Here is a 14,259-nt window from a genome sequence, read left to right as displayed (position 1 = left end):
AAAGGACGCTCAAAACCAGGTTATCCCTTATACACCCCACCATGAAAGAAATTGTTGAGAGCAGGCGCCGGTCACAATGTGACTACCATGACAGGAATGCGAGGGCGCGATGTATTGATGTCAATGATCCTCTCTTGTCCTCAACTGCGCTGCAGGACCCAAATGGCTCGCAGGCACTGTGGTTGCCAAAGAGGGGAATAGGATTCTGGTAGTTAAACTTACCAATGGACAAATCTGCCGCAAACACGTGGATCAAACAAAAAAGAGGTTCAGCAACCCCATAGAAGAAGCAGAGGAAGAACACGACGTAGAGTTTACTCCACCACAGGTGACCGAACACCGGAACTAAGTGGAGGAGAGCCCAGTCACTGTGGGCAGTCCGGACAGGCCTGAGGCACCGCAAACAGCAGACACTCAGGCCAGCGCCCAACAACTGGAGCCCCAACTCAGGCGCTCTACAAAGGAGCGTAAACCATCAGAGAGACTTAACCTGTGATCCTAATAAGACTTTGGGGGAGAGGTGATGTCATGTATACTACTGTCATTATAATCCATGTATAAACTGACCTATGTTGTACACCGTGAGAACACTGATCACTAGGTGGTGAACTTATGGTAGACACTCCTAACCTGGACTTTCAGGTATTAAAGGGGAAGCTCCACCCACCTTCTCCAATTCAGTGCTGGCTAATAAAGGTTACTGGTCACAGAGTGACCTTCTCTCTAGCATGGGCCTCGTGTGCATTTGTACTGTATAGTAAGGACATATTAGGTGATGTGCTTGGGTTATCGTGCGCTCCTTCCGCTGTTTGCACTTGGCTTCTGCATGCTTCCGGCGAAGAGACTTGAGGTTTTCGGCGCCTTCCCGGAATATTCTCTTACATTTTGAGCGGTCTTGGGCCAGGGATTCCCAGGTGACAGTGGGGATGTTGCACTTTTTCAAGGAGACTTTGAGGGTGTCCTTGAAGCGTTTCCTCTGCCCACCTGGGACTCGCTTGCCGTGTCGGAGCTCTGAGTAGAGTGTTTCTTTTGGGAGTCTAGTATCGGGCATACAGATGATGTGGCCCGTCCATCGGAGCTGATCGAGCGTGGTGAATGCTTCGATGCTGGGGATGTTGGCCTGAGCGAGAACACTGACGTTGGTGCGCATATCCTGCCAATGAATTTGCAGGATCTTGCGGAGGCAATGTTGGTGGTATTTCTTCAGTGCTTTGAGGTGCCTGCTGTACATAGTCCATGTCTCTGAAGCATATAGGAGGGCGGGTATAACTACTGCTCTGTAGACCACGAGCTTGGTGCCGGGTTTGAGGTCCTGGTCTTCAAACACCCTCTTCCTCAGGCGACCGAAGGCTGCACTGGCACACTGAAGGCGGTGTTAGACTTCGCCATCGATGTCTGCCCTTGTTGACAGTAGGCTCCCGAGGTATGCAAAATGATCCACGTTGTCCAAAGCCTCATCATGGATCTTGATAATTGGGGGGCAGCACTGTGTGGCGGGAGCAGGTTAATAGTGAACCTTTGTCTTACAGATGTTTAGTGTAAGGCCCATACTCTCGTACGCTTCGGTGAAGGTGTTGACAATGGTTTGGAGTTCGACCATCCATAGTCCCTCCCGGTTGACCGTGTCAAAGGCCTTTGTGAGGTCAAAGAAGGCCATGTACAGAGGTTGATGGTGCTCCCTGCATTTTTCTTGAATTTGATGCGCGGTGAAGATCATGTCCATTGTGCCCCTTAGTGGGCGGAATTCGCATTGCGACTCTGGGAGGAGCTCCAGCCACTGGGAGAAGGCGATTGAGGAAGATTCTTGTGATGACTTTCCCTGTGGCAGACAGCAGGGAAACTCCTCTGTCATTACCGCAATCGGACTTGTCACCTTTCTTGAAGATGATCAAGATTACGGCATCTCAGATCTCCTGGCATGTTCTCCTCCTTCCAAATAAGAGAAATGATTTCATGGATTCACGCCAATAGTGCTTCTCCGCCATGCTTTAGTGCTTCGGCGGGGATTCCATCTGCTCCTGAGGCCTTGTTGTTCTTCAGTTGTCAGATGGCCTTTTCAACCTCATTCCAGGCAGGGCTTGTGCTGAGATGATTGTGGGTAACATGCTGCAGGATGGAGTCAACAACATTCGCGTCGAAGACAGAGTCTCGGTTAAGGAGATCTTCGAAGTGCTCTTTCCAGGGGGCACTGATTGTCTCTCTCTCTCCTTGATGAGCACCTCTCCGTTCTTGGCCCTCAGTGGGGTAGGACCTTGGGTGCTTGGGCCGGCCGTAGGTGGTCTTGACTGCGCGAAAGAATCCACGCACGTCTTAGTTGTCGGCTAGTTGCTGGATCTTCGGCGCTTTTCCCACCCACCATCTGTTCCTTAGGTTGCGAGTTATATGTTGGACCTCCGCCCTCAGACGTCTGTAGAGCTGCTTTCTTGCTCTCAAGTGGTATTGCTGTTTCCAGTTCAAGAATGCCTTGCGCTTGTGGCTTATCAGCTCCTGGATCTCTTGGTGGTTTTCGTCACACCAGTCTTGATGTTTTCAGGTGGAGTGACCAAGCGTCTCTTCACAGGTGCTAATTATGGAGGCCTTGAGGCCAGACCAGGCGCTGTGGTCACTGTGCGTCTCCAGCTCATTGGAAGTCGTCAGGTTGGCTGTGAGGCGCTGACTGAATCGGGCTTTTTTAGCAGGGTCTTGGAGTGCTCCAGCATTGATTTTCCTGCGGCAGCGTTTCTGTTGCCGCCGCTGTTTTGGGGCTACATTGATGGAGATGACAGAGCGGATTAGGTGGTGGTCAGTCCAGCAGTTGTCAGCTCCTGTCATGGTGCAGGTGATGCGCACATCCTTGTGGTCCCTTGCTCAGACTATGACATAGTTGAGTAGATGCCAGTGCTTGGAACGAGCGTGTTGCCATGATGCCTTGTACTTGTCTCTCTGACGGAACAAGGTGTTGGTTATGACACCATGTTCTAAGCATTTCGTCAGGAGGAGGATACTGCTGGAGTTGGTTTTCCCTACCCCGTCTCTGCCGATCACACGTCCCCAGAGGTCTGTGTCCTTTCCAACTCTGGCGTTAAAGTTGCCGAGGAGGATCAGCTTGTCGCCCGTTGTGACTCGGGACAGTGATTGTTCGAGACTGGAGTAGAATTCCTCTTTGGTCTCGTCTGTAGCTTCCAGTATTGGGGCGTATGCACTGATGACCCTAGCGCACTGGTTGCGGGCTCGGGTGAGCCGAAGAGTCATGAGGCGTTCGTTTATCCCGCAAGGGGAGTCTCTGAGATACCCGACTAGCTCATTTTTTATGGTGAAGCCAACCCTGTGGAGGCGGTGTTCTTCTTCTGGTTTGCCTTTCCAGAAGAAGGTGTAACCACACCTTGTTCCTTGAGCTGGCCTTCCCCTGCCTGCCGGGTCTCGCTTAAGACGGTAATGTCCATGTCAATATCTAAATCTTACTCATTTGCCTTATGTATAATTTAAAAAGTTAACCATCACCTTTTTCTTAATAGATGGTTAGTGATTACAGTAATACATCCCATAACTTTTTATTGTTGATAATCAGGTGGTTATATGAGGTTAAAAAGAAAAAAAATCATACTCTTGTAAAACTGGTCTACTTATGTTACATGTATTTAATCCTCTATTAGCAGGAAGATATTTTGGCTGTCTTGGAAGGTCATCTTGGTGCCGTAACAGCAGCAGAATTTTGTCCTAGGCAATCAAACATACTCATATCGATCTCTGAGGACAGGACGTTTAAGGTATGAAGATTTCAGTTTTTAAAATGTTTTTGAACTAAAGTACTTTTTATTCTAGAAATCCTCCCAGCCTTGCTGATCTCAAATCAAAATGTATCTCAAAACTTCCACTGTTCTTCCTAAACCAATGATTTGAACATCTCCCAGGAGTCAGCTGTCACAATATTAACTACTTTGTTGGACTATATTTTCCAGCTCCCATAATGAGTTATTCACTTCACATATCTACCTCTGCCTCTTCTTTTATTATTTATATTTCTTTATAACTCAATTCAGACCAGAACTTTGTAGAAATTGCACCTTGCCGATGCGAGCTCCTGAACTGCACTGTCTACTCGAATCACGTTTCCTTTCACTTTCCCTGTATCCTTTTTATTTACGTCTTAATTCCTCTTTAAATGAAGCTGTAATATCTGCTTCAGTAGCCACGTGGTAGGGCATTCCAGATCTTAAGAACGCTCTGTGTGAAAAAACTTCTACAAACTACTCCTTTGCACTTTTAGTGATAATCCTGAGTCTATGGGAGAAAAATTCAACTTATGACTATCCATATTGCACCTGAAAAACTGGTGGCCAGGACTTGAAAATTGCGGTGTGGAGGGGAGTGGGGGGAGGGAATCTTCTCGGCCACCCCATTGATATCCAAGGCCTTCCTAATGCCATATTTAGGCAGGCTTGTAAATGGGTGAGCAGCCTGCCCGCCTGAGCATGCACAAGGCTGATCTAACATGCAGATCAGTGCCCTACGCCGGTTGGAGGACCCTGATGCAAATTGCGGGTACAAATGGGGGTAACTTGCGCTATGCCCGCTCCTCCTAGCTATACCAGGTCTTGAGTGGCCTAACCAGTGGTCCTTAATGGGACTGCTGGAGGCTGGTCAAATAAACATCCACAAAACCGTTTCAAAGAAGTTTTGATAGCGAAGATATGGATAAACTGTTTTCACTGGTAGAAGGATCGGTAACCAGAGGGCACAAATTTAAGATAATTGGCAAAACAGCCATGGGAAAGATGAGAATTTTTTTACTCGTGAGTTGTTACGATCTGGAATGCACTGCCTGAAAGGATAGTGGAAGCAGATTCAATAGTAACTTTCAAAAGAGAATTGGATAAATACTTAAAAAGGAGACATTTGTAGGGTTACGGGGAAAGAGCAGCAGGGTGGGACTAATTGGATAGCTCTTTCAAAGAGTTGGCACAGGCACGATGGGCCAAAGGGCCTCCTTCTGTGCTATAAAATTCTATGAAAGTTATATTATAGTAGAGCCTGAAAGAGCAGGAGTGCTCTTCCTGGCTCCACAAAAATACTGAGGACCATTGGCAGCCTGGGCGCGACCATTCAGAGCCACACAAAAGTGTCAGGCCCCGACCCGGTGAACTGCCTCGGGACACCCTTTTGGCATCTGCCATTCATTGCAGTTCCATTCTAGTGAAACCTGATGCCGAATTTGGCTTGGATCTCAGTTCGGTACAGAGAAATCGCATCAACATACAGCCTGATTTGGGTACTAGTTGAATTTCTTCCCCTATGCCCATTCACCAACCAGTCTACCACTATCGACCTCCTCAAACTCTTTCGTAATTTTGAAAATCTCTATTAGATTCCCCCCTTAATCTTCTAGTGCAAAAATGACTACTATATTTTGGCCTTCGTTATTATAATCTCATTCTTGGAGCATTCTTGTGAATTCTTGCTGAACTCTTCACATTACTCTAATTTTCTTCCTATTTTGGGGCATCCATAAGTACAGACAATACTCCCAACTGTGGCCCAGTCATTGTCACCATCACTTCCTTGCTTTTATATCAGCGAGAGAGTTAACAAGCAATCTATTTATCAGTGCAACTCCATAATCAGTCACCAATGACACATGTGTAGTGCAGAACCAATTTAGGAAGCAATTCTGAAACACTAGCACAAATCTTGGCTGTTTTAGATATTATTTTGTTTACATAGAAACATAGAAAAATAGATGCAGAGGCAGGCCATTCGGCCCTTCGAGCCAGGACCCCACCATTCAATATGATCATTGCTGAGCATATCACTTCAGTATCCCACTCCTGCCTTCTCTCCATACCCACTGATCCCTTTAGCCGTAAGGGGCACATCTAACTCACTTTTGAATATATCCAACGAACTGGACTCAACAACTTTCTATGGCAGAGAATTCCACAGGTTCACAACTCTCTAGGTGAAAAAGTTTCTCCTCATCTCGGTCCTATATGGCTTACCCCTTATCCTTAGACTGTGACTCCTGGTTCCCCAACGTCAGGAACATTCTTCCTGCATGTAACCTGTCCAATCCCGTCAGAATTTTATATGCTTCTATGAGATCCCCTTTCATTCTTCTAAATTCCAGAGACTGTAAGCCTGGTCGATCCAGTCTTTCTTCATATGTCAGTCCTGCCATCCCGGGAATCAGTCTGGTGAACCTTCGCTGCTCTCCTTTCTCATTACATAAGACCTAGTCTAGGATGACCTGCTCTCTAGTTGGTTCCTTGACATATTGGTCTAGAAAACCATCCCTTATACACTCCAGGAAATCCTCCCCCACAGTATTGCTGCCAGTTTGGTTAGCCCAATCTATATGTAGATTAAAGTCACCCATGATAACTACTGTACCTTTATTCCACGCTTCCCTAATTTCCTGTTTGATGCCATCCCCAACCTCACTACTACTGTTTGGTGGTCTGTACACAACTCCCACTAACGTTTTCTGCCCTTTGGTGTGTCGCAACTACCCATATAGATTCTACATCATCCAAGCTAATGTCCTTCCTTACTATTGTGTTAATCTCCTCTTTACTATTGCGTTAATCTCCTCTTTAACCAGTAGTGCTACCCCACCTCCTTCTCCTTTCTGTCTATCCTTCCTGAATATTGAATACCCCTGGATGTTGAGTTCCCAGTCTTGGTCACCCTGGAGCCATGTCTCCGTAATCCCAATGACATCATATCCATTAACAGCTATCTGCACAGTTAATTCATCCACCTTATTACAAATGCTCCTCGCATTGAGACTCAGAGTCTTCAGGCTTGTTTTTTTCGCACTCTTTGTCCATTTAGAATTATGTTGAAATGTGGCCCTTTTTGATTTTTGCCCTTGATTTCTCTGCCCACCACTCTTGCTTTCTCCTTCCTACCTTTTGCTTCTACCCTCTTTTTACTTCTCTCTATTCCCCTGCCATATTAGTTTAAGCCCTCCCCAACAGCACTAGTAAACACTCCGCCTCGGAAATTGGTTCCGATCCTGCCCAGGTGCAGACCGTCCGGTTTCTACTGGTCCCACCTCCCCCAGAACCGGTTCCAAATACCCAGGAATTTGAATCCCTCCCTTCTGCACCATTCCTCAAGCCACGTATTCATCTGAACTATCCTGCTATTCCTACTCTGACTAGCACGTGGCACTGGTAGCTTTACGGATCCTAATGCAGGCTGAACAGCATAAAACAGTGTGCTCTGCAAGCTTCTGTGTACACAGTTCTTAAGCCACAGTTTAAGACTATGTACCCGACAGTCCTATTTTCCCCAATAGCTGGGGAGGGTACATTGAGCACAAAATACTTTGGTGACCCAGACAGGTACCATGAGCTGCTCAGCCTTCCAGAGGATAGAAAAGATGGCTGTTTCTGCCTCCTGTGGCAAATCCGCTTTTTGTTCATGCTGCTATTTAGAGCAGCTCTAATATTGCTGGCTATGAATTTCCTACTTGGAATGAGTTTGGGGAGCTGCAAACCAGTTTCTAATAGATACAGATCCACATCGCAAAACCGCTCATCATTCAGCCAAACAGACAGTTTCACTCAGTGCGGAAATGTGTAGTTAGCAGCACTTTTCTGAAGTTGGGTTTAAGAAATATTTGAGGAAGAACAGCTCTGTCTCTAGTGTCTAGTGAAATTATAAGTGCATTCAGAAACAACATGTTTACAAAGTTGCTGCACATAGCAACTAGAGCAAGTTTTCCCTCATAGCTTCGGCACAACAAAGTGATTTGCGTGTGGGCATTATTACACCCTTGGGAGTGTAATTCATTATTATACAATAGCAAGGTCCCAAGATTGAACTGCAGATAGTTGCCAGACCACCCTCCCTCCCCCAATTGTGTACCTCCGGTTCCCCCCCCCCGACTTACCTGTAGGCCTCAGCACCGGTTGAAATTGGTTATGCCCCAACAGGTGAGCAGCGCTTGAGTGCTTGATTGATGCCTGCAGCTCGCCTAAATTATGATGATGAGGCCCAAAGACAAATGTAGTTTGGTCCTCTAGCATCTCCGTTCTGGCACGCCATCGTATGCGCTGCTGGAATTGCACCCGATTTGGGGCACTAACGAATTTAAGAGTAGTGGCGTAACATCTAAGGCCTTGGAAAGTTGGTTGCTAAGGCACATGTGTTTAAAAAAAAAGGCTCCCCGTCTCAGAAATGTATAATTGGGTAGCACATTGCAGTGCAACGTAATGAACATTATTCTATGGCAGTGACATTTCTCTTTTTTTTTATATAAGGTTTGGGATCTTACCAGTAATGCATTACTATATCAATCAGCAGTGTTATCAGGCAAGTTTGCATTGGTCTTATTAAACCTTTCATTATTGCAGATGTGCAGGTTGCTTAACGTGATCATTTCTAAGCTGTTTTTCTGATGATATAAATCTGAAGTATTTCATTTTTACATAGGCTACCCTCTGTTGAGCTTGTGTATGGACAACAGAGCTAATCAGTTTATCACTGGATCTGCTAACGGACAGGTAGGAGTAGTGATGTCTTTGTATAAACATTTCTAAAATATTTTCAGATTTCTGTTTGATTGAGTAATGCTAGTTCATTTAATATTGTTTCTCTCCATACCAGATGTTCCTTGCATATGCAGTATGCTGTATCAAACTTGTTTTCAATGCTTAATTGAACCTGCAATTTTCTGATATTGTTCTATTTATGTCTATCCTATAATCTTACCTGTGTCTGTTACAATTCAAATATCACATCTCAGGCATCACACCTTGTATGCAAAATATGTATCACACTTCCAACTAATGCAGCTCACGTTTCATATTCATAATACTGCAACAAATCACAAAGGAGCAGATAGGGAGTGTACCAATCAAAGTAAAGTATATGAATAAACTCCCAATGGAAAACTAGTAAGAGTGTGTGAAAATAACCAATCAGCAGAGAAGAAAAGAACTAATGAACTTGCTCCAGAAGCCACCTTGGACTCTGACTACACTGAGAAACATAGAACTGGAAGTGACATGTGACATTATAAAGTCATTCATATATGATATAATTTACAAAATTATTAAACATAACAGTACATTAACATTTTTGGTATTTTAAAATGTGTCAAACAATGTTTTTTTTATTGTCAGAGGTTTGTATGTCTAAGAAATCTAGACCTAGAGTTCATGGGCTTTCCTAGTGTAATCATTCTCAGCTAAAGAGTTCGATAAGATAGCAAGCCTGTAACTCAAGAAATATTTGCGATTGACAGCAAGACTGGGTATGCACGGAGCATGCCAGGGCTCTCTGTTTATAAGTCTCACTGCCTGCTGCACTCTTGTATATCTATGGAACATTACTGAGAAATTCCCAGGGAAACCAATTTTAGAAACAGTGAAAGTAACTAGAATTTCTTTCTTTCAATAAAACATCAAAACAAGGTAAAACAGGAACTAACTTTTTTGAGGTTCAAAACAATGCAGCCGACAATATTCAAAGAGTTGTTTATTTAGCAGATGCAGTATGTTATATGTGAGACATAATGAAAATTTAAAATTTGCACGGTGGCATTGTTTAATATTTTTTATAAATTATGCTAAATGGTTACACCAACTGCATTTCTTTTATTTATGTTCATCTCCAAACTCACAAATAACCTGCAAAATAGATGATTAATTTAAATAACAAATTGGTTCAAAATAAAAGTCTGACACTTAAACACGTGTATCTCAGCCAAACCATTTAGCAATATTTATTTTCCAGAAACAAATCTGCAAGATTTTTTGCATGTCTCCAAGGAGAGTCCTTACAAACATCTTTCCAAACTTTCCACTTCCATAGACCAGCAATATTCCTTGCTACAGCATGACCTTTCACTCACAATGAGCAATGCCACAGAAGATCTGCTAATATGTGTGAAAAAGATAGCACAAAAGAAAGGCTATGATATTTATACAGTGAATGAAAGAGATTGCATTACAAACAAGCAATAGCATAAGAGTCTGTTATATCTGGGAAAATCTGTGGTTTGTATATGTGGTGCTGGGTCCATTCTAACCTGTACAGTGTGGCTTATTGGTTAATTAAAAAGGAAAATTGAACTAAGATGGGAACTTACTTGTTATTTGGAGGTACAGGCCTGGATATTAACAGGGGTGGGTTATGGAGGTGGGGATTGGCGGATTTTGGACAGAAAACCCGGAAGTTCGGATTTCCCCGCACGCTGAGCTTTAACTCCACAATGAGTGTCTTTTCGCCCTGACAGGTTCCCCGCTCGGAAGTTTAACCTGATTGACTGGTTTGGCTTCCAGTCGGGTAGGGAGGAGTGGGAGGAAGCATTCATGCTCCTCCGGCCCACAAGCAGTGCTGTGAAGTTGCCTTCTCCCCGAAGGTGTCCTCGCCTCACTTCAGCTGCGGGATTTCCCAAGGCCTGTGAAATCCGGTCAACTACTGTTAAATCTACAAAGCAGATTAAATCAGTGCCAGCCTCGTTAAAATATTTAAATTTCCAACCGGCCTCCTTTGAGTGGGTTAGCTACCCATCTCTAGTCCCACCTCCGTTAAATCCAGAAGTGGACGTGTTGGGGTGGGGGTTCAGATTTAAAAAATTTTAACATCTGACCCGAACCCAACCCACCCGTTTTTGTGTGCTAAAATTCCCCTCACTGAGTCAAAAGTACATATTGCACTGAAATGAGGTGAATTGGTACCTGTGAGTACCTGTTTGTGTCCCTTTCCTGTAATATCTAAAAGTACCTTTATATTATCATGTTAAGCTATTATTCTAATGCTCTGATCAGTTACGCTAGGTCTCATTACTTTATTGAAGACACCTAAGGGTGAAATTTCCCTGTTGTGCACCTGCTGGGGGCGCTAACGGGTGCAACTGGCTCCCGCAAAATTGCGCAGGAGTTAGCAGAGGCCTGAATGCAGTAGCACTGCGCCCCGGGCCGCCACACATCCACCAGTGCCATCATCGGCATGCATTGCGACCCCCTTTTGCCCCGCGCTGACCTGTTTCTGCCCCGTGGCGGAAGTTGGGCAGCGCCCCGTGATGCTGCCACGGGCGATGTCAGCACCAGCCTCGCGGGTCGCGAACCGGATCGCACACTGATCGCGGGTGAAAGTTAAAGGGGAGGTGCGCTGCGCCTACGCTGCCATCTTTTTTCTTAACCCGGTTACCAGATGGGCCGTTGTCCAATGCTTTCACGGGTTCCAGCCCGCGATCGTGTAGCACGGCACTCTCTTTTAGTTTTGGGCTATGGCACCCCGCATCTCTCGTGACCCAGCGGAGGCCATCAAAGGACCAGCAGAGCTCACATCGTCCCTCCCTATTAACGGAAGGGGAAGGGCATAGAAATGTTTTAGCGCTACACGGAGAGGCCGCATAGCGCCCCTGAGCTTGTCCCGAGAGGAAATGAAGCGCGTGACATTGCGCTCCACTTCGTGTAAGGGGCGGTAACCCCAATTTCGCTTCCAGGCGCTGAATGTCCAGCCTCAGAAAGGTTACCGCCCCCCCTACTAGGGCAATAGCCAATTTCGACCCCCTAGAATCCAGTGCTACTGCTCTTTTACTCTTTTTCAGCTAAACAAATGTGGCTCTGAATTTCCTCCGGGGTTCTCCCAATCTGCTCTTGTAACTGCAGTGAGAGATTGGCAGAACCTCAGAAAACAGAGTAAATGGATTGGCCTGATGTCCTGCTGAAGGTGGGAGATCAGGAGAACCCTTGCAGATATTCCACTTTTGAAGTGTCGTCACTGTTGTAATGTAGTTAAAAGGAATTGAATTATCATTGTGCAGAATAGGAAGAGGAACATCGAGTGGTTCTGCCTCAAAAGTTTCTTAAAGCACCAGTTATCCCGAGCAATTTATTGAATCAAACAGTCAGTCTACTCAGTATAATAACTAGAGCTAAAGATGGTCACTTTATTAATTTCTATTCAAAATTTATGTTTTTCCAACTTGATTAATATGGAAATAATTCTGATTTGCTTCTTGCAGCTGGATGTTTTCACGTTACTGGACGGACAGCAGTGTCGTCGTGTGCTGCACATTGACCTACAGAAAGAGCAGCAGAAATACTGCTGCAAGATCCAACAGAAAGCCAGATCATCAGAGAATCCAGGTACTGAACTCAACTAGATTCAATTATCTTAATCTCACACACTTCAGCCAAACATCTGCCAAATGTTTGCTCACTCATTTAGCCTATCTATATCCCTTTGCAGAATCTTTGTGTCCTCCTCGCAACTTGCTTTCCCACCTATCTTAGTATCATCAGCAAACTTGGCTACATTACACTCGGTCCCTTCATCCAAATCATTAATATAGATTGTAAATAATTGAGGCCCCAGCACAGATCCCTGTGGCACCCTACTAGTTACCGTTTGCCAACCGGAAATTGACACATTTATCCCGACTCTGTTTTCTGTTAGTTAGCCAGTCCGCTATGCATCCTAATATATTACCCCCAATCCCGTGAGCTCTTATCTTGTGCAGTAACCTTTTATGTGGTACCTTATCAAATGCCTTCTGGAAATCCAAATACACCACATCCATTGGTTCCCCTTTATCCACCATCCTCTTTACATCCTCAACGAACTCCAGTACATTTGTCAAACATTTCCCTTTCATGAAACCATGCTGACTGTGCTTGATTGTATTATGCTTTTCCAAATGTCCTGCTACTGTTTCCTTAATAATGGACTCCAACATTTTCCCAATGACAGATGTTAGGCTAACTGGTCTATAGTTTCCTGCTTTATGTCAGCCTAAATTTTTAAATAGGGGTGTTACTTTTGCGGCTTTCCAACTCGCTAGGACCTCTCTAGAATCCAGGGAACTTTGGTAAATTACAACGAATGCATCCACTTTCTCTGCAGCCACTTCTTTTAAGACCCTTGGATGCAAGCCATCAGTATTCTATCTGCGAGAGAACACCACCGCAGGTCGGGGCTACAAAAGAGCTGGAGCATGGCACTTCCAGCGCGAGGATGGCTTCGAGGTGGGCGACTTGGTGACGTCATCAGGACCCAGGTCGCTGTTTGGAGTGTGGGCAGGAGCATCGGCGGGGCCCGGGTACAGTGGAGGAGCGGGAAGGTTGTGGCGGACTTGCGATGAGTGATCGGGATGGAGGAGTAATGAGGGATCGTGGCTGAGATTTGGTGGGTGATCGTGACGGAGGTTCGGCGGATGTTTGGTGTGGAGGTCCGGCAGGAGATCGTAGCGGAGGTGCAGCGAGTGTTTTTGTGGCAGAGGAGCGGTGAGGGATCGTGGCGGAGGTGTGGCGAATGTTTATGGCGGAGGAGCGGCGAGAGATCGTGGCGGAGGTGTGGCAAATGTTTATGGCGGAGGAGCGGCGAGAGATCGTGGTGGAGGTGTGGCGAATGAGGGTTCAGGGCCCAGAAGGGCCGAGGGCCCGGGGCAACACGGGTCTGCCCATCATCATCATAGACAGTCCCTCGAAGCGAGGATGACTTGCTTCCATGCCAAAAAGGGATGAGTTCACAGGTGTTTCAGTGAAGGACCTGATATTCCAGGTCCCGAACTACATGTTGAAGGGGTGGAAGATGCTTGTGCATGGATTTTTTTAACGTGTGGTGGCTGGTGTGCAATGTCCACCACACGGGCTTGACAGAGCTAGGTCTTGGTCCAGTGGCAAGGATTAACCAAGACGACTGGAGACCTGCTCTGCTGCACGGACCTAGTGTGCACATATATCGAAGTGTGGGCTTGGCCCGTGCTGCCCCTGGGCCCTCATCTCTTCTGGGCCCCGAATTCACGCTTCTCCTGTGCCCCGATCAAGTCCCTCTACGAACTCTTGCCGCTCCTTCGCCCCGACCTCGCCACTCCTGCTGTACCTGCCTGCATTGCAGTCCGCCGTCTCCCTTCTGCAGCAGCATGCTGCTCCTTCTAATGGCCCCAGCCTGCTGATGGTCTTGCAGGCCGGGACATAATTGGTGACCATGAAACTACCGGATTGTCGCAAAAACCCAACCGGTTCACCAATGTCCCCCAGGGAAGGAAATCCGCCCCCACCCGGTCCGGTTGACACCCGACACCTGGCTCGTAACTGCCCACTGAAATAGCCCAGCGAGACTCTCAGTTGCATCAATCCATTGTGACAAAGTCAGCACTGTGGGAGTTCCCCACCACACGGACTGCAGCGGTCCAAGGCGGCGGTCCATCACCACACTCCCGCAAGGGGCAACCAGGAATGAGCAACAAATGCCGGACCTGCCAGCGACACCCACATCCCCTGGGGGTACAAGATCTTTCACACTGCGATATGTGTGCGC

At 46.2% G+C, this 14,259-nt stretch overlaps 1 protein-coding gene across 10 annotated transcripts in view; it reads left to right on the top strand.

Annotated features, from left to right (window-relative positions):
* The window catches only part of wdr27 (WD repeat domain 27), an 838,472-nt gene that overhangs the window by 34,116 nt on the left and 790,097 nt on the right, over window positions 1–14,259 (top strand). For all 10 annotated transcript variants that reach the window (XR_011594978.1, XR_011594977.1, XM_070889135.1 and 7 more), the window contains exons 5-8: window positions 3,633–3,746; window positions 8,247–8,298; window positions 8,419–8,489; window positions 11,963–12,086. Coding sequence is in view for 8 of the 10 variants with exons in the window: in XM_070889135.1 (XP_070745236.1) it covers window positions 3,633–3,746; window positions 8,247–8,298; window positions 8,419–8,489; window positions 11,963–12,086 (361 nt within the window). In the remaining 2 variants the exon portion in view is untranslated. The remainder of the gene's footprint in view (window positions 1–3,632; window positions 3,747–8,246; window positions 8,299–8,418; window positions 8,490–11,962; window positions 12,087–14,259) is intronic.

The sequence above is a fragment of the Pristiophorus japonicus genome, chromosome 9 (assembly GCF_044704955.1).
Source record: "Pristiophorus japonicus isolate sPriJap1 chromosome 9, sPriJap1.hap1, whole genome shotgun sequence".
Classification (NCBI taxonomy): domain Eukaryota; kingdom Metazoa; phylum Chordata; class Chondrichthyes; family Pristiophoridae; genus Pristiophorus; species Pristiophorus japonicus.
Note: the sequence above shows the minus strand (reverse complement) of the source record. Positions and strands in the feature narration are given on the sequence as shown.